This window comes from Nerophis lumbriciformis, linkage group LG13 (genome assembly GCF_033978685.3).
Source record: "Nerophis lumbriciformis linkage group LG13, RoL_Nlum_v2.1, whole genome shotgun sequence".
NCBI classification, from domain to species: domain Eukaryota; kingdom Metazoa; phylum Chordata; class Actinopteri; order Syngnathiformes; family Syngnathidae; genus Nerophis; species Nerophis lumbriciformis.
In genome coordinates, this window is record NC_084560.2 from 893,408 (window position 1) to 915,995 (window position 22,588).

A 22,588-nucleotide genomic window follows, 5' to 3' on the forward strand; every position below is an offset into this window, starting at 1 on the left:
TGGTGTGTTGGTTCCTAGAGCCAACACAAGTCTTGGTAAAAGGACATCCTTGGTGTTTTGGTTTCTAGAGCCAACACAAGTCTTGGTAAAAGGACATCCTTGGTGTTTTGGTTTCTAGAGCCAACACAAGTCTTGGTAAAAGGACATCCTTGGTGTTTTGGTTTCTAGAGCCAACACAAGTCTTGGTAAAAGGACATCCTTGGTGTTTTGGTTCCTAGAGCCAGTCTTGGTAAAAAATAAAATAAAATAAAAAGCCTTCAAATCTGCTGCTCCATGGTCATGGAATGAATTCCAGAAGGCGACCTGAACTCATCAGTTTGGGGGAATGGCAGGCCATTTGAAAAGATCAAGAATTTATTTTTATTGTAAATGTTTTTATTGAATCATTTAATTTGTTTACCTATTATGTGTTTTTATTTCCATCTTGTAAATAGTTTGTGCTTTTAACTCTAGTGTGTGACTGTTGTAGTTCTATGTGTTGATGAAACCTCTTTTTTGTTGCCCTCTTGGCCAGCTCACTCTTTAAAAGAGATTTTAATCTCAATAAGTTTTTTTACCTGGTTAAATCAAATGAAATGAAAAATTCATGAATTTACAATTTAATGAATTTGACGTAGTAGTCAGCAGTGATAGGTATTCTGTAGCAGATCATTTCAGTCTCAATGATTGCTGATGTGGCTCCTCAAGCCCAGGTCCCAGCAATGGACTTATTACAGGGAAGTGTGGGTGGAGAAGGCGTTATTTGCATTGTAGTCTCCTGGCTTCTGCCACGTTCATTTTCCATAGGGTCTGTTCCTTGAAAGGATAGTGTGCCTCCACTCAGGGCGGTCTTCGGCAAGGGTCTCCTAGGTGGCACGGTCAATGGTGCAGCGGAGTAGAGTGGCCTTCAGTTGGTCACGGAGTGGTCGTTTGGGATAAAAGTTGTGAGACCAGGATCTGACGAGGGAGTTGGGTTGTGGGCAGTCTTCTTTTCTCGGGGTCCATTCAAAGTGGGCTGCGGTACTCTTAGATAGGTCAGCTTGGTCGCGGCCGTAGCTGCCAAACTGCCACAACTTTGTGGATAGAACGACCTTCACCAAAGCACCGCCCATGTGTGGTTCCAGACTGGGGACTTAAAACTGACCAAGTTTGTCCCCGGCACCATTGGGAGGATGGATCTGGGTAGGGTGCTGCCGGATGACTCAATTGCAGTCGAGGTCTGTCTTAAAATATGCCAGTAGATGACTGGCAGGTTCCAAAAACCCTAGTAACCCAAGGGCCCGCTTTGTTTTTTGGCTACAATTGCACTCGCCAGTCATGGAGTGGGTGGTAATGGTCACCTGTGCACTTTTTGTAGGTATCAGGTTGGAGTTTCCCTTATCCCACACTTGACCTTCCCACTCCAGTTTAGTGTCTTACCCAGGACAGCTTTTCACTAACTAGCACGGACTGTTGAGTGGTCGTTGTTGTCATTCTAAATGACACACTAGTGGAGTACACGCTAGCTCATTGATGAAATCATGGTGGGAGGGCGTGAAAAAATTTGGAGTGACAAGCAACCCAGCCATTAGTTGGCCAAGAAAATGCCACAGAGAACCTTGTAAGATCTGCCCAAAATGTCTGGTCTCACACGGTAGCTTTAGCTTATAGCTGGAGATAGACTTTGTTTTCCAAATTAAAATAGAATAAAATTAAAATACATATTTTTTAGTGCAACCGTCCAAGAGCAGACATACAATCTACATTTCAGAGGACGACTGGTGGATCGCCACAAGGGCGGCGCCCCGTAAAAAAAAGGTAGGAAAGGTAAAAATATGGGATCTGGAGAGAAAAAAAGCAGCTCCCAAACTAAACTCTTAAGGGGGGCTCAGTGTGAGACCAGTCAAAAAAACCTCGAGCAACTATGAGCATAACATAAGAACACGTTACAGCACACAAAAACTCAACAGGAGGAAAGGGGAGCATCTGGTCCATAGGGCAATGCTCCTTAAGCCACGATAGTGTGAGGGCTTGAAGGCGTGGGTTGAGTGGGGGTATGTGTGCGTAGGGGTATAGTAGTCCATGACTGTATGTCGCTCCATTAATCATCACTGAACAGAGTCAACATCCCCGGTGTCTTTGAATAAAAGTGTGTATTTCACTGCGATGACCTCACTGGAGCGTTTACAGCATGACTTTGCCAAGAGGGTGCCAAATTGTAGATAAGGATTGCTCTCGAAATTGATCATATTTTCGCCTTGCAGAGCGGAAAGCTTCCCCGAGATGTTATCCAATTTGCGATTCAATTCAGACATGACATCAACTGTTGAGAATAAAAGCATTCTGGATTGAGGCTGAGGCGTCATATATGCGTGATGTTTTGAGGTGGGCGTGACCCTTCAGACTCTTAAGTTGTGTTGGTTTGTGTCCTACGTGTCACAAAAGTTGTTCCTTTTTATCTAATAAGTCGTGTCACAGCATCAAAATATGCTTCTCTGACCCTCTCTTGATGACTTCGGTGTTATATGCTGATAGCCAATAGCTGACAGCCAATAGCTGGTAGCCAATAGCTGACAGCCAATAGCTGATAGCCAATAGCTGACAGCCAATAGCTGATAGCCAATAGCTGACAGCCAATAGCTGACAGCCAATAGCTGATAGCCAATAGTTGACAGCCAATAGCTGATAGCCAATAGCTGATAGCCAATAGCTGACAGCCAATAGCTGATAGCCAATAGCTGATAGCCAATAGCTGACAGCCAATAGCTTATAGCCAATAGCTGATAGCCAATAGCTGACAGCCAATAGCTGATAGCCAATAGCTGATAGCCAATAGCTGACAGCCAATAGCTGACAGCCGATAGCTGATAGCCAATAGCTGATAGCCAATAGCTGATAGCCAATAGTTGACAGCCAATAGCTGATGGCCAATAGCTGATAGCCAATAGCTGACAGCCACACTACTTGACTTGTTTTATTGGTCTTTAAAGCCCGGTCTCTGTAGAATGATTGACAGCGGAGATCATGACACCGTGGTTGTATTTTGACCAATCAACAGTCCAAGCCCGATGGTTCTCCTCTGCCCTGGAGGTCCTTACAATGTCACTCCTTAAAATTCCCCGCACTCCTCTTCTTTGTGCAACTGTAGCACTTATCTGCATGTGTCTCCCTCTCCTACACATACTGGAACCAGCTAATTAGCTAATGATTGATTACTAGACGCTCTGTTCTCTGGCAATTATTCAGTCCTTGATTCTAAACCATCAGGTTTGTTGCTCAACTTATGGATAGATGTGTGTGGTAATTGTTTTTTCCAAATGAAAAGGTGCCAGGAGCATTTATTGACTTAAATACTGATTACTTTTATAACGGGTGGTGTCTATTTAGTGAAAGCCATTTGCTAAAACTGTGAGGAACTCGCATGGCTGCAGTTTTTGAGACCCCAAGATGCAGGAACCAGCTGACGATGACAAGGTAAGATGATTTTTATTATCATCATCACTGAGGAGTGCTCGAGACAAAGCATAAATAGGATACATGTTGATTGCCCGCAGGTGTGCACCAGCGACCAATCAACAGCAGCTGATACTATGATCATCATGGCGCCGATCACGGCTGCCTTAGTGCTCTCGTGCGCTCAGTTTTGTTTATTTTTGTGCGTAAATTGTGTGTCCGTGTGCTCTTACACCTGTGAAGAGCTACTGAACATCAGATCCATCATCCCTATGGACGTGTTACCGGTCATTTTGGCGTCAGCTGCGGATTTAGTACATTTTTTGATCAAAAGAGGGAAACCGCATCGAAGCGGAAAGAGAGCGGGAGCCCTCGTCCGTCTCCGCAGACGAGGATTACGCACACCCTTACCAGGCATCTTTCTCTCCAACGTCCGCTCACTTGCCAACAAGATGGACGAGCTAGCGTTGCTGATGAGAAGGAACAAGGACTTTTCCTCTTGTTGTGTTTTGTGCTTCACGGAGACGTAGCTGAACGCGAGTGTCCCTGACAGCGCGGTTCAACTGGAGGGCTTTCATCTTCTCCGCGCGGACCGAGACGCGGTGCTCTCTGGCAAAACAAGAGGCGGCGGAGTCTGCTTCTTTATCAACAACAACTGGTGTACAGACGTGACGATGATATCCAAACACTGCTCTCCTGCTCTGGAATATATTTTCATTCACTGTAAACCCTTTTACTCACCGCGTGAGATCATTTCATTCATACCTGCCTACATACCCCCCAGCGCGGACGTGCGTGATGCTCAGCGCACGCTTGCAGACCAGATCTTACATGTGCAACGGTCTTTTCTGGACTCTCTTGTTATCGTGCTTGGTGACTTTAATAAGGGAAATTTGAGCCAGGAATTACCCAAGTATAGGCAGTTTATTAAATGCCCGACCAGAGAGGAGAACACTTTGGATCACTGTTACACTACAATAAGCAAGGCATACCATGCAGTCCCGCGCGCTGCTCTCGGACTCTCAGATCACGTGATGGTGCACTTAATCCCTTCATACAGACAGAGACTGAAATTGACTAAACCTGTTATGAGGACCATTAAGTGTTTCACCGCAGAGACCACGGAAGAGCTGCGCGCATGTTTGGAGACGACAGACTGGGAGGCAATTGGAGCGGCCACGGACAATCTGGACGAGTATACGGACACTGTGACCTCATACATTCAGTTCAATGAGGCGCGCATCATTCCAACGTGCACCAGGGATTGTTATAACAACGACAAGCCCTGGTTTACACCCAAGCTCCGACAGCTGCGCAAAAAGAAGGAGACTGCGTGGAGGAGCGGGGACCTACAGAGAAGCGAAGTACCACTTCAACAGGGAAGTGGAGAAAGCTAAATCTGTGTACTCTAACCGTCTACAGGAACAGTTCAGCTACAATGACTCTGCAGCCGTGTGGAGAGGACTAAGGGCCCTTATGAACTATAAGCCAAAAGCACACCAGGCCCTGAATGACCGGACTCTTGCTCACACATTACTGTCGTCAGGAATGGCCTTCACCCCCCCCCACCAACTCCAGCACTTCATTAAAAGACTCAAAGGACTTAAATGACATCAAAGGACTCCAAGAACATCACAGGACTTCATCAAAGGCCCTCTCCATCCGAGAGGAGGATGTACGCCAGCAGCTCTTGAAGCTGAACACGCGGAAGGCCCCCGGGCCGGATGGTTTCTCCCCCTCCACCTTGAGACACTGTGCGGATCAGCTGGCTCCTGTCTTCACTGACATTTTTAACACCTCTCTGGAGCTATGCCGCGTGCCATCCTGTTTAAAGACCTCCACTATCGTCCCTGTCCCCAAAAAAGCACGGATCACAGGACTTAATGAATAAAGGCCGGTGGCACTGACGTCTGTGGTCATGAAGTCCTTTGAGCGCTTGGTCCTGCCCCACCTCAAGGACATCACTGCCCCCCTCCTGGACCCACTGCAGTTCGCCTACAGAGCCAACAGGTCTGTGGATGATGCAGTGAACCTGGCCCTCCACTTCATCCTGGAGCATCTGGACTCCCCAGGAACCTACGCCAGGATCCTATTTGTGGACTTCAGTTCTGCCTTCAACACCATCCTCCCTGGACTGCTACAAGACAAGCTCTACCATCTCAGCGTGCCCGACTCCCTCTGCAGTTGGATCAATGACTTCCTGACAGACCGAAGACAGCACGTGCGGCTGGGGAAGATTGTCTCGGACAGCCGAACCACGAACACTGGTACTCCTCAGGGCTGTGTACTTTCCCCCTGGCTCTTCTCCCTGTATACAAACTGCTGCACCTCCAGTCACCAGTCAGTAAAACTGCTCAAGTTTGCAGACGACACTACCCTCATCGGGGTCATCTCGGATGGCGATGAGTCCGCCTACAGGAGAGAGGTGGACCGGCTGGCGTCCTGGTGCAGCCTCAACAACCTGGAGCTGAACGCCCAGAAAACAGTGGAGATGATCATGGACTTCAGGAAAGTCAAAGCTCCACCAAATCCCCCTCACCCTCATTGACTCTGCCACCCCCGTCTCCATCGTGGACTTTATCCGTTTCTTGGCCACCACCATCACCCAGGACCTCAAGTGGGAGCCGACCATCAGCTCCCTCATCAAGAAGGCCCAGCAGAGGATGTACTTCCTGCGGCAGCTGAGGAAACTTAAGGTGCCGACCGAGATGCTGGTGCAGTTCTACTCAGCCATCATCGAGTCCATCCTCACCTCCTCCATCACCGTGTGGTTCCCCGGCGCCACGGTCCAGGATAAGCATGGATTGCAGCGCATGGTACGGGCTGCTGAGAAGGTGATTGGCTGCAAGCTCCCATCCCTCCAGGACTTGTTCTCCTCCAGGACCAGGAGGCGTGTGGGTCGGATCACAGCTGACTCTTCTCACAAACTATTCTATTGAGTAACACAAAGGACAAAAGTAGAAGTGTCCCGAGTAATACACGTCGCCAAACCGAATAGTTTGCAAAAAGAGGGATTTGTGAATTGATGTTCCACAGTATCTATTAGCTGAGGTCATTACTGTTGGGGAAAGAAGGCATTATTGAGGGATGGCTATTTGAAAAGAATATAAGTCCTTTGTCCTGCTTCTAGTGCTGCCAGACATGACAGAATATCCATCGCAGGCAGAAGATAAATGGCCTTATCAACGACTACTCACATCTCCCATCTGATATTTTCTTCTTCAAGTCGCAGCGCTTCCTCTCTTTTGTCACCACGGCGACTACACTCTGGGACTTAATAACAGGCTTCTTGGCCCAGATAATCCATCCTGAAAGGACATCGTGACAACCCTTGGCATTTAAGGGCAGGCCTGTCATCCCCGGGGGGGCCGAGGGGGCCGGGTCCAGCAGCCAAATACATCTCAATGAGGGTGGCCGGCTGGTGTGTGTGTGTGTGCGTTTGTGTGTGTGTGTGTGTGTGTGGAGGGGAGAGGAGAGCGTAATGAGGGCCGTACTGCTCAAACCAAAAGAACACGAAGAAGACGTCCAAAACAAATGTGTTTTACAGAAGATAGCTTACAAATGTGGCGAGGAGACATTTCAAACAGTTCTTGTTGTCTTTTATGTTGTCTGGAAAACTGAGCCAAGTCAAAGTGAAACACAACCAATCACATTTAACACCAACGCAGACACAAAGTCAGCAGGCAGTGGAAGAATGTGGTGCTGAGCTAAAGAGTGGAAGAAGAGAAATAAAGAGGAGAAGAATAGAAATAAAAAGTAGAAGAATAGAAATAAAGACTAGAAGAATATAAATAAAGAGTAGAAGAATATACATATTTAGTAGAAGAAAATAAATATTTAGTAGAAGATCAGAAATAAAGAGTAGAATTGAAATAAAAAGTAAAAGAATAGAAATAAAGAGTAGAAGAGTAGAAATAACAAGTAGAATAGAAGTAAAGAGTAGAAGAATAGAAATAAAGAGTAGAAGAGTAAAAATAAAGAGTAGAAGCATAGAAATAAAGAGTAGAAGAAGAGAAATAAAGAGTAGAAGAAGAGAAATAAAGAGTAGAAGAATATAAATAAAGAGTGGAAGAATAGAAATAAAGAGTAGAAAAAGAGAAATAAAGAGTAGAAGAATAGAAATATGCTGAGCAATATCAGAGAAATGACCATGGAATAATAGCGCCATCAAACATTATGTAGAGCGCATGGTATTGCATGTGAACAAGTCAATTATTGCACTATGCATATTTTTACATAGGGCTCATACCCATAATTATTGATATTTGTAATGACCTATGGACAATATGGACCAGGATGTTACGATCCGCTGCCCGGATCATAGTTTGTTTATGTTTGAGTCACATGTGTTTTCAGCACCTTGAGTTTCGTTTGTTTCTGTTGCCATGACGGCAGATTGTATACACCTGCCTCTGGTTAGTGTCCGGGACGCGCACCTGTTGCCCGGGCGCTAATCAGAGGGCTATTTAGTCTTTGCCCTGGCCTCACTCGGGCTGGCTTCCTAGTTTGTTCCCATACAACTGATGACGACGTTTATTTCATGTTCCTTAGCTGCTAGTTTTCACGCTAGGCTAGTTTGGTTTACTAGCTCCCACGCTAGCCCTTTTGTTTTGCCTTTTGTGCTACGTGTATGTCTTTTGTTTATTCATCGTATGATTTATATGTTAAATAAATCATATTCCTACCTGCAAGCTGTGTCCGAAGCCGTCTGCATCCCTGGGAGAACACACCCGCATCACGATGCGACCAGGTCGTTACAGTAGGAAGCCAGCAAATAACAATTCTCCCGCGGCGGCCATCGAGGAGTTCGACGAAGGTACGTGGGAGGTGTTGCGAGCGATGGAGGCGGAAACTCTTCGCTATTCCCCCTCGGAGCGCCAGGACCTGATATGGGGTCCTAGCGGAAAGCTGGTCCCAATCCACTCCGTTTGGCCCGAGGACATCGCCACACCCCCGCAGTACCGTGCGCGCCGGCAAAGACGGAAGCCGGCCAGAAGGTCTTCCCCTCGCCGTCAAGACGCGCCGCTCCTGCAAACTCCTCCCCTGGACCGAAGCAAGCTACATTCAGCCCAAACTTCCCCTCCTCAGATGTATGGCAACCCAATCGACCACTTTGCCAAACATTTCTCCGATTGGGCTGTCAGTCACATGGACAGCTGCGACAATGACGTCATTTCATGGGCGCCCCCGAAGAGGTAACTCCGCCCACTTCCGATGACGTCATTGAGCAAGAATTTTTTTTCCCATCTTCTAATTCTTTCTGTCAGCCAATTCCTAATGACTTTTATTCTAAGATAAAACATTATCAGGACATTTTTGTTAAGTTCAAGTCTAGTCAGTCACATTCTGATTTTCAAGCTCCGCCCCCAATTACTTTGGCCCCACCCCCTATAGCTCAAGCTCCTCCCACTCCTCTGTTTTCTCCCTCCTGGTCGTCCCTACAGTCCCATGATATTGGGAAGACTAACAGACAATTTGGACAATTTAAAGAGGAGGAGTATACCCCCCTCCTAACCTCCCCCCACCCACCCTTGAAGACGGTTCCAAACCACATGGAGCGCGTCTGGTATCCGCGTCTTGAGGGGGGGGCTAGTGCTGGGAGCTGTGCTAGTGGGGTGGCACCACTGCGCTCAGCTAAACCGCAACCTCCTGCACGGCCACCGCCACCAGTCTTTCAGCGTGATAAGCCGCAACCTCCTGCACGGCCACCGCCACCAGTCTTTCGGCGTGCTAAGCCGCAACCTCCTGCACGGCCACCGCCACCAGTCCTTCGGCCTGCTAAGCCACAACCGCCAGCTAGGCCACCTCCAGCTGCATCTCGGCTAGCATCTGCACCTGTTCCTGCACCTCGGCTGACACGCCAAGCTTCGTCTCCTGTACCTCCACCACGCCAAGCTCCACCACGTCAAGCTCCACCATGCCAAGTTCCTCGGCTGGTTCCCACACCAGCGCTGGCTCCAAGGCTGGTTCCCACACCAGCGCCGGCTCCAAGGCTGGTTCCCACACCAGCATCGGCTCCAAGGCTGGTTCCCACACCAGCGTCGGCTCCAAGGCTGGTTCCCACACCAGCGCCGGCTCCAAGGCTGGTTCCCACACCAGCATCGGCTCCAAGGCTGGTTCCCACACCAGCGTCGGCTCCAAGGCTGGTTCCCACACCAGCGTCGGCTCCAAGGCTGGTTCCCACACCAGCGCCGGCTCCAAGGCTGGTTCCCACACCAGCGCCGGCTCCAAGGCTGGTTCCCACACCAGCGCCGGCTCCAAGGCTGGTTCCCACACCAGCGCCGGCTCCAAGGCTGGTTCCCACACCAGCGCCGGCTCCAAGGCTGGTTCCCACACCAGCGCCGGCTCCTCGGCTGGCTCCCACACCAGCGCCGGTTCCTCGGCTGGTTCCCACACCAGCGCCGGCTCCAAGACCAACCCCTGTCCCTGCTCCGAGGCTAGCACGAGTCGCGGCTCCAAGACTTGCACCAGAACCTGCACCAGCTGCCGCGATGACGTCGTCTCCTCCTGCCTCCACGGCGACGTCGTCTCCTCCTGCCTCCACGGCGACGACGTCTCCTCCTGCCTCCACGGCGACGACGTCTCCTCCTGCCTCCACGGCGACGACGTCTCCTCCTGCCTCCACGCCGACGTCGACTCCTCCTGCCTCCACGGCGACGTCGACTCCTCCTGCCTCCACGGCGACGTCGACTCCTCCTGCTTCCACGGCGACGTCGACTCCTCCTGCTTCCACGGCGACGTCTCAGCGACCTCGAGTGGTCTGGCTGCGCAAGCGGCGCAAACAGCAGCGACACCCGAGACGTAGACTTAGAACGCTCCGGCTGCTGAACTTCTGGCGCCACTCACGCCCACCTTCTCGGCAGCCACGAATGTGGCCTTTCCGTGGTCGCCCGCCTCGCCTGTGGCAGCGGCGTTCCACTCGCCGCCGCCACCTGACTCTTCTCCGGTGGATTCGGGGACACGTGGCCTGGCGACCCACCACCAAATCCTCCCTCCGCCCTCCCTTGACTCTCGAACTATTTCTTGTTTTTTGGGTTCCAGTTTTATTTTGTGTCAAGGGACATCTGGAATCTGTCCTTAAAGGGGGGGGGGGGGGGGGGGGGGGTACTGTTACGATCCGCTGCCCGGATCATAGTTTGTTTATGTTTGAGTCACATGTGTTTTCAGCACCTTGAGTTTCGTTTGTTTCTGTTGCCATGACGGCAGATTGTATACACCTGCCTCTGGTTAGTGTCCGGGACGCGCACCTGTTCCCCGGGCGCTAATCAGAGGGCTATTTAGTCTTTGCCCTGGCCTCACTCGGGCTGGCTTCCTAGTTTGTTCCCATACAACTGATGACGTTTATTTCATGTTCCTTAGCTGCTAGTTTTCACGCTAGGCTATTTTGGTTTACTAGCTCCCACGCTAGCCCTTTTGTTTTGCCTTTTGTGCTACGTGTATGTCTTTTGTTTATTCATCGTATGATTTATATGTTAAATAAATCATATTCCTACCTGCAAGCTGTGTCCGAAGCCGTCTGCATCCCTGGGAGAACACACCCGCATCACGATGCGACCAGGTCGTTACACAGGAGACCAACATAATCAATATGTCCATGTGAAATGTAACTTCCTCGGAGTATAATGCCATCATCTATCCAGGCATCAGTCAATGTAAACACAATGTCAAATCCCAATAAACACTTCACAATAACAACACAAATATGTAATAAAGTGTAAGAAACTAGTGCAAAGTGTGAAAATGCAAACAGAGAAATACTGCCAGGAAGTTACGTTTCATTTGGTTTGATATTTTTAAGTTTGGAAAAACATTGTTGCCTTGCAGTAATTAATATTTAATTATTATTGGACCAAATTGTTATTTTAAAGTAGCACATTTGTTGTATTGTGTCATACAGTCCTGCACTTTAGTTCCTACAGTCTTGCACTTTAGTTCCTACAGTCATGCACTTTAGTTCCTACAGTCCTGCACTTTAGTTCCTACAGTCATGCACTTTAGTTCCTACAGTCATGCACTTTAGTTCCTACAGTCATGCACTTTAGTTCCTACAGTCCTGCACTTTAGTTCCTACAGTCACGCACTTTAGTTCCTACAGTCCTGCACTTTAGTTCCTACAGTCATGCACTTTAGTTCCTACAGTCCTGCACTTTAGTTCCTACAGTCCTGCACTTTAGTTCCTACAGTCATGCACTTTAGTTCCTACAGTCATGCACTTTAGTTCCTACAGTCCTGCACTTTAGTTCCTACCTGTTGTTTCCGTACATCCGAAAAGGGAACGGACGTGTGTTGGTAAGAAAAGAAGGACGACTGACAAACTGCGGCGTGACTTTTCCTCTTTTATCCACTAGTTTTATTTGCACTCTCTACAGAGAATCAACAGCGAGACAATGAGATAGTTGATACTGTTACACGATTGGCTGTTTAGCTTGGCCCGCCCATTTCACGGCCACTTCCTGTTTGGCTAGCTTAGCAGAGCGCGAGTGCCTTTGTTCCTGCAACCAAGCAAGCTTTAATCTTTCCGTTTTTTCACACCAAAAAAAAAACCTTTTATTGAAGGCATTTTAAATTGACATTGATGACATTACATTTAAATGTACTGATATCTATTTTTACACGTACTTTTTGAGCCAAGTGGAGTTGTGTCACTAACAACAAACACCTGCTGTGAGAATGTTTATTAGGGTTGCCAGATGTTTATTAGGGTTGCCAGATCCCTGACAAATAAAGAAGGAACCCTCTTCACCTTCCAGTGTGGGGATCTTACTTGTATTGTTGTAGTGCATGCATGTTTGGAAGTTGTTGCGTCTGACCAGCTTTTCCTCCCAGGGAATTAAAGTCACTGGTCAATCCCAAATTCTTTCGATGACATATATGCTGAGTAAGAAGGACCATCAAGACAGAATAGGAATATTATCAAGTTTTATTGAAGTTTCAGTAGACCAGACCAGAACAATACATTCATACCGGCTTCTCAAATTGGTCTACTCTTCAAACGGAAAAAAACTACTTCTTGAGAAGGAAGACAGTCACCCCCCCCCCCAAAAAGGAATGCTGCCTCTCCCTTCCCCAACACTGATAAGGCAAGGAGGGGGATGTATCCTTTTCACATTCCAAAGTCTAAAACACTAAACAGACCTCTGCAGACAAAGAGAAACTGGTATACAGAGTATACAATGGAAAAGTACTAGATGCAACAAACATGACTATGAATAAAGACAGAACTCTTAAACATATATGCATTCTCCACAAAGTCTTGCATGAAGGTTGGGAGAAGTGGCGACTCATGTGCAGAGGTGGGTAGAGTAGCCAGAAATTGTACTCAAGTAAGAGTACTGTTACTTTAGAGATTTATTACTCAAGTAAAAGTAAGGAGTAGTCACCCAAATATTTACTTGAGTAAAAGTAAAAAGTATGTTGTGAAAAAACTACTCAAGTACTGAGTAACTGATGAGTAACATACACACTCATATATATCTATATACATACATACATACACATACATTGATATATACAGTATATCATTTATATGTATTTATTTAGCTGTTTTTGTTTACATGTTAAAGGGGTTTTAATGAATATACATGCATGTTTAACACATATAGATTCCTTTCTTTCATGAAGACAAGAATATAAGTTGGTGTATTACCTGATTCTGATGACTTGCATTGATTGTAATCAGACAGCTGTGATGATAACGTCCACGTTTTCAAATGGAGGAGAAGAAAAGTTCCTCCTTTCTGTCTAACACCACATGAAAGTGGTGGGTTTTTGGCATCTTATTTGTCCAGCTTCCATATTCGTTTTTATACACTTTACAAGAAATATATTGGCGTCAAACTCCGTAGCTTGCTAGCTTGTTTGCGCTGGCTTTCGGAGACTCTTGTTTTGAAAGCGCAGGCGCGATGGAGCGGCACTTTTATTGTGAAGACAGGAACGTCCTCATGTGCCGTCAGTCTTTAGGCTTTTGACGGGATGTACGGTTAAAATAAAAAAGTATCTTTTTTCCTTCACACTTTTGATTGATTGATTGGAACTTTTATCATTAGATTGCACAGTACAGTACACATTCCGTACAATTGACCACTAAATGGTAACACCCCAATAAGTTTTTCAACTTGTTTAAGTCAGGTCATGTGACCACCTGGCTCTGTTTGATTGGTCCAACGTCACCAGTGACTGCATCTGATTGGTGGAACGGAGTGAACGTCACCAGTGACTGTATTTGTTGAAACGCAGGCACTTTGAAGGTCTGTCTGACAGACCAAAACAAACAAAGCGTGCATTAACAGATCGATAAAAATTAGTAGCGAGTAGCGAGCTGAATGTAGATAAAAGTAGCGGAGTAAAAGTAGCGTTCCTTCTCTATAAATATACTTAAGTAAAAGTATGTTACATTAAAACTACTCTTAGAAGTACAATTTATCCCAAAAGTTACTCAAGTAGATGTAACGGAGTAAATGTAGCGCGTTACTACCCACCTCTGGTCATGTGCCTCCGGTTCTTTGAAGATGTGTGTCTGCTTGGACCTGTGAGGACGGCTCATTGAGTGTTGCTCGGGTCTAGCCACACATTCGGAAGACGATGGCAGCTGTTCAAGGAGCCCAAAGACTTGGCTTGGTCGGGCAGAGCTGTGAACGCTCAGACTTTTGACGATTTCGGAATTGGAGAAGTTTTCACTCTGCAAGACGAAATGCTGACCAATTTGACAACGAGAGCAGACTGGAGTGTGTTTGCTCGCCCTGACCAAACAAATCTTTATCGACCACTCAGCTCCTTCAGCCCTGGTAAACACCAACATCCCTTGTTGCAGGTTGTGTGCCATACCATGTGCTCATAGTGCTATTGTTGCTGCAGGTTTGGCTTCATCTGGCCAGGATCTTCAGCTCTCACTGGATCGGTTCGCAGCTGAGTGTGAAGCGACTGGGATGAGAATCAGCACCTCCAAGTCCGAGTCCATGGTTCTCGCCCGGAAAAGGGTGGAGTGCCATCTCCGGGTTGGGGAGGAGATCTTGCCCCAAGTGGAGGAGTTCAAGTACCTCGGAGTCTTGTTCACGAGTGAGGGAAGAGTGGATCGTGAGATCGACAGGCGGATCGGTGCGGCGTCTTCAGTAATGCGGACGCTGTATCGATCCGTTGTGGTGAAGAAGGAGCTGAGCCGGAAGGCAAAGCTCTCAATTTACCGGTCGATCTACGTTCCCATCCTCACCTATGGTCATGAGCTTTGGGTTATGACCGAAAGGACAAGATCACGGGTACAAGCGGCCGAAATGAGTTTCCTCCGCCGAGTGGCGGGGTTCTCCCTTAGAGATAGGGTGAGAAGCTCTGTCATCCGGGGGGAGCTCAAAGTAAAGCCGCTGCTCCTCCGCATCGAGAGGAGCCAGATGAGGTGGTTCGGGCATCTGGTCAGGATGCCACCCGAGCGCCTCCCTAAGGAGGTGTTTAGGGCATGTCCGACCGGTAGGAGGCCACGAGGAAGACCCAGGACACGTTGGGAAGACTATGTCTCCCGGCTGGCCTGGGAACGCCTCGGGATCCCCCGGGAGGAGCTGGACGAAGTGGCTGGGGAGAGGGAAGTCTGGGCTTCCCTGCTTAGGCTGCTGCCCCCGCGACCCGACCTCGGATAAGCGGAAGAAGATGGATGGATGGATGGACTTTGTCCTTTCTCCATGTTGACATCTGTCCAACCTTTGCTTCCCTTCAGTCTTCCTGTTCTGTCTGCACTGTACACTGTTTGTCCGTTCTTGGACGGGTGTGTCCTGAAAATCTCATTTGCAGTACTTTTTCAAGTGCAATGACGATAATGTTCCTTTCCTTTCTATGAGAAAGAAGTGGTCCAGTATTTGTGTGCGTGCAAAAAAACAGAAATAAGTAAATTAGGACATGTTTGTGGTAGGTTTGCGGCTTGGCGTGATCCCAGGGTGCAGAGACAGCGGGTTGCTTAAACAAAACATCAGAGAGCACAAAACAATCACTTAGATGTTCTACCGACGACTTAAGAGGTTTCTTCATTGTTGAAGTTGATTGTACAATTTCAAATAAAGCGCCCTGTCAGCATTACCACCAATTCTGAACCATAAACCTCTACTCTTTTTCCTACGCTTTGAACCCTGCAGCTTATGAAACGGTGCGGCTAATTTATGTATTTTTCTTGGCCGACGACCATAACACAGTTTTCATGAAACACATGCAAATACACTAAATAGGTGAGTGATTGTTTGCGCTATGGCGCCGTCTTTTGGATGAGTTCGCTCGCTGCGGGTGCTGTTAGGTGAATGCCTACATGTTTCCTGCTGTTTAAAGCTTTGAACCAGAAGTAGAAGTGTCATTTTGTCTTCTAGCTGTCCATAGTGTTTCTACTTGTATGCATCCGTCATTCATCACTCAAAGCGACGTTTAATAATAACTGGGATTTATATAGCGCTTTTCTAAGTACCCAAAGTCGCTTTACATGTAGAACCCATCATTCGTTCACACCTGGTGGTGGTAAGCTACTTTCATAGCCACAGCTGCCCTGGGGTAGACTGACGGAAGCGTGGCTGCAATTTGCGCCAACGGCCCCTCCGACCACCACCTGTCATTCATCATTCCATTCACCGGTGTGAGTGGCACCGGGGGCAAAGGGTGAAGTGTCCCGCCCAAGGACACAACGGCAGCGATTTTTGGATGGTAAGAGGCGGGGAGCGAACCTGCAACCCTCAGGTTTCTGGCACGGTTGCTCTACCCACTACGCCATGCCGCCCAAACGTTTGTAAGTTTTACAATATAACTAAAACACTTATTTCTTTTTAAAGCGTCTTATGTGTGATGTCTGGAGGAGTGTTTTCATGTATATTTGTACGTGCTATCGTAATGTAATGATGCTAGCAATGTTAGCATTAGCTAATATGCTAACGCATTTACGAGGGTCTGTGTTACTATTATTAACTTACACTAACATTCTTTTTGTATTGTTTCACTTTCACAAATCCCTCAGTTACCCACATATGCGGTCCTCTCCAAGGTTTCTCATAGTCATTCACATCGACGTCCCACTGGGGTGAGTTTTTCCTTGCCCTTATGTGGGCTCTGTACTGAGGATGTCGTTGTGGCTTGTGCAGCCCTTTGAGACACTTGTGATTTAGGGCTATATAAATAAACATTGATTGATTGATTGAGTAAATTCAGCAAAACGTCAATTATTGAGTCTGTTTAGCTGATTGTAGAGGTAGCTTGCGCAGCTAGTGGATCCATGACCATGACTTCTGTTTTGTTTGATCAGCCGTTTCACTGCCGTGTTAGACATTGATTGGAAACAATTAAGGTATGTAAATAAACATTTACAGAATATTTCTGTGTAAATAAGTCATTTCACAACTTATATATCTGCGGCTTATAGTCTAGTGTTGCTCATATATGTTTGTTTTTTTGTGTTTTTTTTCTCAAATGTAGTCGGTGCGGCTTATACACCGGCAGGCTCTATAGTCTGGAAAATATGCTAATTCTTCTGTCAGTTGACAAACTCATTTAGATTGTCAGTTTTAAGGCTCAACACATGGAAGCATCCATCAACATTAGCAATGAAGGCTAATCTGTGAAAAATGTCTTTTCTGAACATCCTGCATCCTCCATTTTGACTCTTCCCTGAGCTGATGGAGACTCTGCTGGGGAGTCTGGCAGCACATTAGGATCAGAGTGTTCATGTCCAGGGAGGAGGAGGTCTAACAAAAGAGATTAAGCCTTGCAAAAACAAGCCCGCTCGTGCATATGTCCGCCAAAGGATCCGCACACGTGACTCTCCACTGCACATCCCTCCGCCAACCTCTAAACACCAGCAGCGCTCAGGTCTCAGGAGAACTCAGGTCTTAGGAGAACTCAGGTCTTAGGAGAACTCAGGTCTTAGGAGAACTCAGGTCTTAGGAAAACTCAAGTCTTAGGAGAACTCAGGTCTTAGGAGAACTCAGGTCTTAGGAGAACTCAGGTCTTAGGAAAACTCAAGTCTTAGGAGAACTCAGGTCTCAGGAGAACTCAGGTCTTAGGAAAACTCAGGTCTTAGGAAAACTCAGGTCTTAGGAAAACTCAGGTCTTAGGAGAACTCAGGTCTTAGGAGAACCATCTTGGCTGCTTGTCGCTTTAATTCAGGGGTGTCCAAACTTTTTGACTTGGGGGCCGCATTGCGCTGAAAACATTTGGTTGAGGGCCGAAAATGTGTATATATATATATATATATATATATATATATGTATATATATATATATATATATATATATATATATATATATATATTTATATACATATATATACATCCATCCATCAGGCCTTCGTCAGTCGAAACAACTATGGAAACTGACAAATTTAAACTCAGCGACAACGCCTGCTGTGGCTGATGAGTCCGATGCGGGAGAGGCAAACACGGCCGCATTGACTGCAGATGTAGCTGGAAGGCACAACTGCAGGACTGCTTGTCTTCTGCTTGTTTTTTTTTTCATTGGCTGTGGCATGGATCTTTTCCTCGCCAGTCTTCAGCTGTTTGTGAAGGACACTGCGGCGTTTGCTGCGGTCAGCCGCCGCATCTTCCCAGTTTTCAGTGTTTATGTCCAGGGCTTTCATGTCCCGCTTGCAGACATCTTTGAAGCGCAGTTTTGGCCGGCCAACAGATCTCTTGCCAGAGGCAAGTTGGCCATACAGGATGTCCTTTGGGATACGTTCATCCTCCATATGGCACACGTGGCCGAGCCAACGCAGCTTGCGTTGTCTGAGTAGCGTGAACATGGTAGGAAGACCAGCGCGTTCAAGGACCTGGGCATTCGTCACCTTGTCACTCCAACGGATGCCGAGGATGCGGCGAAGAAGGTGTTCAGTTTGCGCTCCTGTTTGGAGTATGTTGTCCATGTTTCGCTGCCGTAGAGAAGAGTGCTGACAATGCAGGCGTTGTACACTGCCATTTTGGTAGGAGTTGTCAGCATCCGGTTACCCCAGACATGGGTCGTAAGGCGTCCTAGGGTTGTGGCAGCTTTGCCGATAAGTTTTATGATCTCACCATCGAGGGACAGATTGTCACTGATGCTGGATCCCAGGTTTGTGAATTGGTGTACGACTTCGAGTTGGTACTCATCGATTGTGATGGCTGGTGGAGTGTCCACTTCCTGACTCAGCACATTGGTCTTTTTTAGGCTGATGGTAAGCCTGAAGTCTTTGCAGGCCTGGGAGAATATGTCCATAAGGCACTGGAGTTCTTGTTCAGTGTGCGAAAGGACGGTGGCATCATCAGCAAAGAGCATGTCCCGGATTATTGTCTCACAGACTTTGGTCCTTGCTTTAAGACGGGCTAGGTTGAAAAGTCGGCCTTCAGATCCGGGACGTAGATATACCCCTTCTGTTGCAGTCCCAAAAGCATGTTTGATGAGCAGGGCAAAGAAGATGCCGAAAAGGGTAGGAGCAAGGACGCAACCTTGCTTGACTCCGCTCTTACTGTCAAATGGGTTGGACATGCTACCCTCATGCTGGATGGTTGCCTTCATGTCGTCATGAAAAGACTTAATGAGACTATGGAGCTTTGGAGGGCATCCAATCTTGGGTAGGATGCTGAAGAGCCCTTCTCAGCTAACCATGTCGAAAGCCTTGGTCAGATCAATGAAGGATATGTACAGGGGCTTCTGTTGTTCCCTGCATTTCTCCTGAGGTTGGCATAGGGAGAATATCATGTCCACTGTAGAGCGCTTGGCGCGAAAGCCGCTTTGAGATTCCGGGTAAACGCGCTCAGCAAGTTTCTGAAGGCGCACAAGCACGACACGGGCATAGAGTTTCCCTACGATATTTAGGAAGGAGATGCCCCTGTAATTGTTACAGTCGCCCCTGTCGCCCTTATTTTTGTAAAGGGTGACAATCTTGGCATCTCTCATGTCTTGCGGCACGGCACCCTCTTTCCAGCAACTTCCCCACTGGTGGTCTTTAGGGGGGCTGTTTTGCACTGTGTTGGGCCTAGCGCAGTCTTGATGCCCTCGTACATCCCTCTGATGTTATCATTGTCAATGACAGCCGTTTTTCTAGCATCACTGATGTCTTGGAGATCGTTTGAGTGTCCGGGTGTCATAGTTCGGACATTCCATCTTCCCAGTTTTAGGACTGGGCGTATGTTTTTCATACTTTGTTTCTTGCCTGGTGCAGGTCTTGCAGTCTGCTTGTCGTTTTTTTTCCTAATCCCCATGCACCCGATGAGGAAGGCAGACTGTGGCGGGACAGCACCTAATTGGCTGGGGGCTGCCCAGCTTAGGGCTGGCGGTAGCTGTCCAATGAAATTCAAGTATCTATCCCACCGTCGGAAGCAACCCCTGTCTAGCATTCACAAGTTAGCATTCACAAGCCTGATGGCCTGTGGGTAGAAACTGTTTGTCAGTCTCGTAGTCCTGGATTTCAGGCTCCTGTATCGTTTGCCTGATGGTAGGAGGCTGAAGAGACTGTGTACTGTCCCTTTATGATGTTGTGTGCTCTCCTGGTAGAGTACATGTCCTGTAGTGAGGGGAAGGCTGCTCCTGATATGTACTGAGCAGTTTTAATCACTCACCTTCCTGTCCTTAGCAGTGCAGTTTCCATACCAGACCGTGATTGAGCTGGTAAGGACACTCTCAACCGTACTTCTACAGAAGTTGCTGAGAATTTTGGGTGGCATGCCAAATTTTCTCAGCCTTCTTAGGAAGTAGTCGATGGATCCAAAGGAGCACCAACAGTGTCACAGGAGTTGCTAGTGCACCGCTGTAGCCAGCAGTGGACCACCTTAGGGACACCGTCTCTGGATTTTTTTCCTCAGGGTTTGCTTCCGAAGTCTTCCCCTAGAGAGGTATGCCACAAGGCAGGGGCGGTTTTGGATCGGAGTTTGCCGTCTCCTAGATGGGTAGCCTTACTGGGCTGACGGGTCCGATCTACCCATGCGGCAGGTTGTACTGGGTAGTACCAGTAGCAGGGATAAGACCTGACCTGAACTGACCACATATACATATATATATATATATATATATATATATATATATATATATATATATATATATATATATATATAGGGTTAGAAAATGGATGGATGGGGGATGGATTAAGAGTATGTGAGAGTTTGACTTTGACCTTGTTTACTTCCTCTTTAAAGTTTGTAATCAATCAGAAATATCAAGCAGCTAAAATGCACCAAACATGACTAAGTGTGAAGAGTATTTTGCATTTTCCCATCATGTACTGTAATGGAATTGTTGCCCACTAGATGGCAGCAACACATTTGTCAGACTACTTGAAATGAATGCAGTCTTCCTGTGGCTAAAATTCTTGATCAAACTCATAACGTCTAGCGGGCCAAAATGATTGATCCCTGCTTTAATTCCTCTCTTTTCTGTGCCTGGCAGGTCCAAATTGCTTCGCCGGATCGACAATCATCCCAGCCGGGATTGAGGTAAAGGTGGACGACTGCACCATCTGTCGCTGCCATAACGGCGACTGGTGGAAACCAGCTCAGTGCTTGCGGCGCGAGTGCCTCAATGGCCAGTCGTCATAGAGAGAGACTCAGGCAAGACCCTGACCATGGACACCCTTTGTCATAGAGAGAGACTCAGGCAAGACCCTGACCATGGACACCCCTTGTCATAGAGAGAGACTCAGGCAAGACTCTGACCAAGGACACCCTTTGTCATAGAGAGAGACTCAAGCAAGACCCTGACCATGGACACCCTTTGTCATAGAGAGAGACTCAGGCAAGACCCTGACCATGGACACCCTTTGTCATAGAGAGATACTCGGGCAATACCCTGACCATGGACACCCTTTGTCATAGAGAGAGACTCAGGCAAGACCCTGACCATGGACACCCTTTGTCATAGAGAGAGACTCAGGCAAGACCCTGACCCTGGACACCCCTTTGTCATAGAGAAAGACTCAGGCAATACCCTGACCATGGACACCCTTTGTCATAGAGAGAGACTCAGGCAAGACCCTGACCATGGACACCCCTTGTTATAGAGAGAGACTAAGGCAAGACCCTAACCCTGGACACCCTTTTGTCATAGAGAAAGACTCAGGCAAGACCCTGACCATGGACACCCCTTGTCATAGAAAGAGACTCAGGCAAGACCCTGACCATGGACACCCTTTGTCATAGAGAGAGACTCAGGCAAGACTCTGACCATGGACACCCTTTGTCATAGAGAGAGACTCAAGCAAGACCCTGACCATGGACACCCTTTGTCATAGAGAGAGACTCAGGCAAGACCCTGACCATGGACACCCTTTGTCATAGAGAGATACTCGGGCAATACCCTGACCATGGACACCCTTTGTCATAGAGAGAGACTCAGGCAAGACCCTGACCATGGACACCCTTTGTCATAGAGAGAGACTAAGGCAAGACCCTGACCCTGGACACCCCCTTGTCATAGAGAAAGACTCAGGCAATACCCTGACCATGGACACCCCTTGTCATAGAGAGAGACTCAGGCAAGACCCTGACCATGGACACCCTTTGTCATAGAGAGAGACTCAGGCAAGACCCTGACCATGGACACCCTTTGTCATAGAGAGAGACTCAGGCAAGACCCTGACCCTGGACACACCTTGTCATAGAGAGAGACTCAGGCAAGACCCTGACCATGGACACCCTTTGTCATAGAGAGATACTCAGGCAAGACCCTGACCATGGGCACCCCTTGTCATAGAGAGACTCAGGCAAGACCCTGACCCTGGACACCCCTTGTCATAGAGAGAGACTCAGGCAAGACCCTGACCATGGACACCCCTTGTCATAGAGAGAGACTCAGGCAAGACCCTGACCATGGACACCCTTTGTCATAGAGAGAGACTCAGGCAAGACCCTGACCATGGGCACCCCTTGTCATAGAGAGAGACTCAGGCAAGACCCTGACCATGGACACCCTTTGTCATAGAGAGAGACTCAGGCAAGACCCTGACCATGGACACCCTTTGTCATAGAGAGAGACTCAGGCAAGACCCTGACCCTGGACACACCTTGTCATAGAGAGAGACTCAGGCAAGACCCTGACCATGGACACCCCTTGTCATAGAGAGAGACTCAGGTAAGACCCTGACCATGGACACCCTTTGTCATAGAGAGAGACTCAGGCAAGACCCTGACCATGGACACCCTTTGTCATAGAGAGAGACTCAGGCAAGACCCTGACCATGGACACCCCTTGTCATAGGGAGAGAC

General features: G+C 47.7%; 1 protein-coding gene across 2 annotated transcripts in view; it reads left to right on the forward strand.

Annotated features, from left to right (window-relative positions):
- vwc2l (von Willebrand factor C domain containing 2 like) overlaps nucleotides 1-21,384 on the forward strand; it is a 68,387-nt gene extending 47,003 nt beyond the window's left edge. For both annotated transcript variants that reach the window (XM_061971828.2, XM_061971829.2), the window contains one exon: nucleotides 20,775-21,384. In XM_061971828.2, the coding sequence (XP_061827812.1) occupies nucleotides 20,775-20,923 (149 nt within the window). In that variant the 3' untranslated portion in view covers nucleotides 20,924-21,384. The remainder of the gene's footprint in view (nucleotides 1-20,774) is intronic.
- The last annotated feature ends 1,204 nt before the right edge of the window (nucleotides 21,385-22,588 follow it).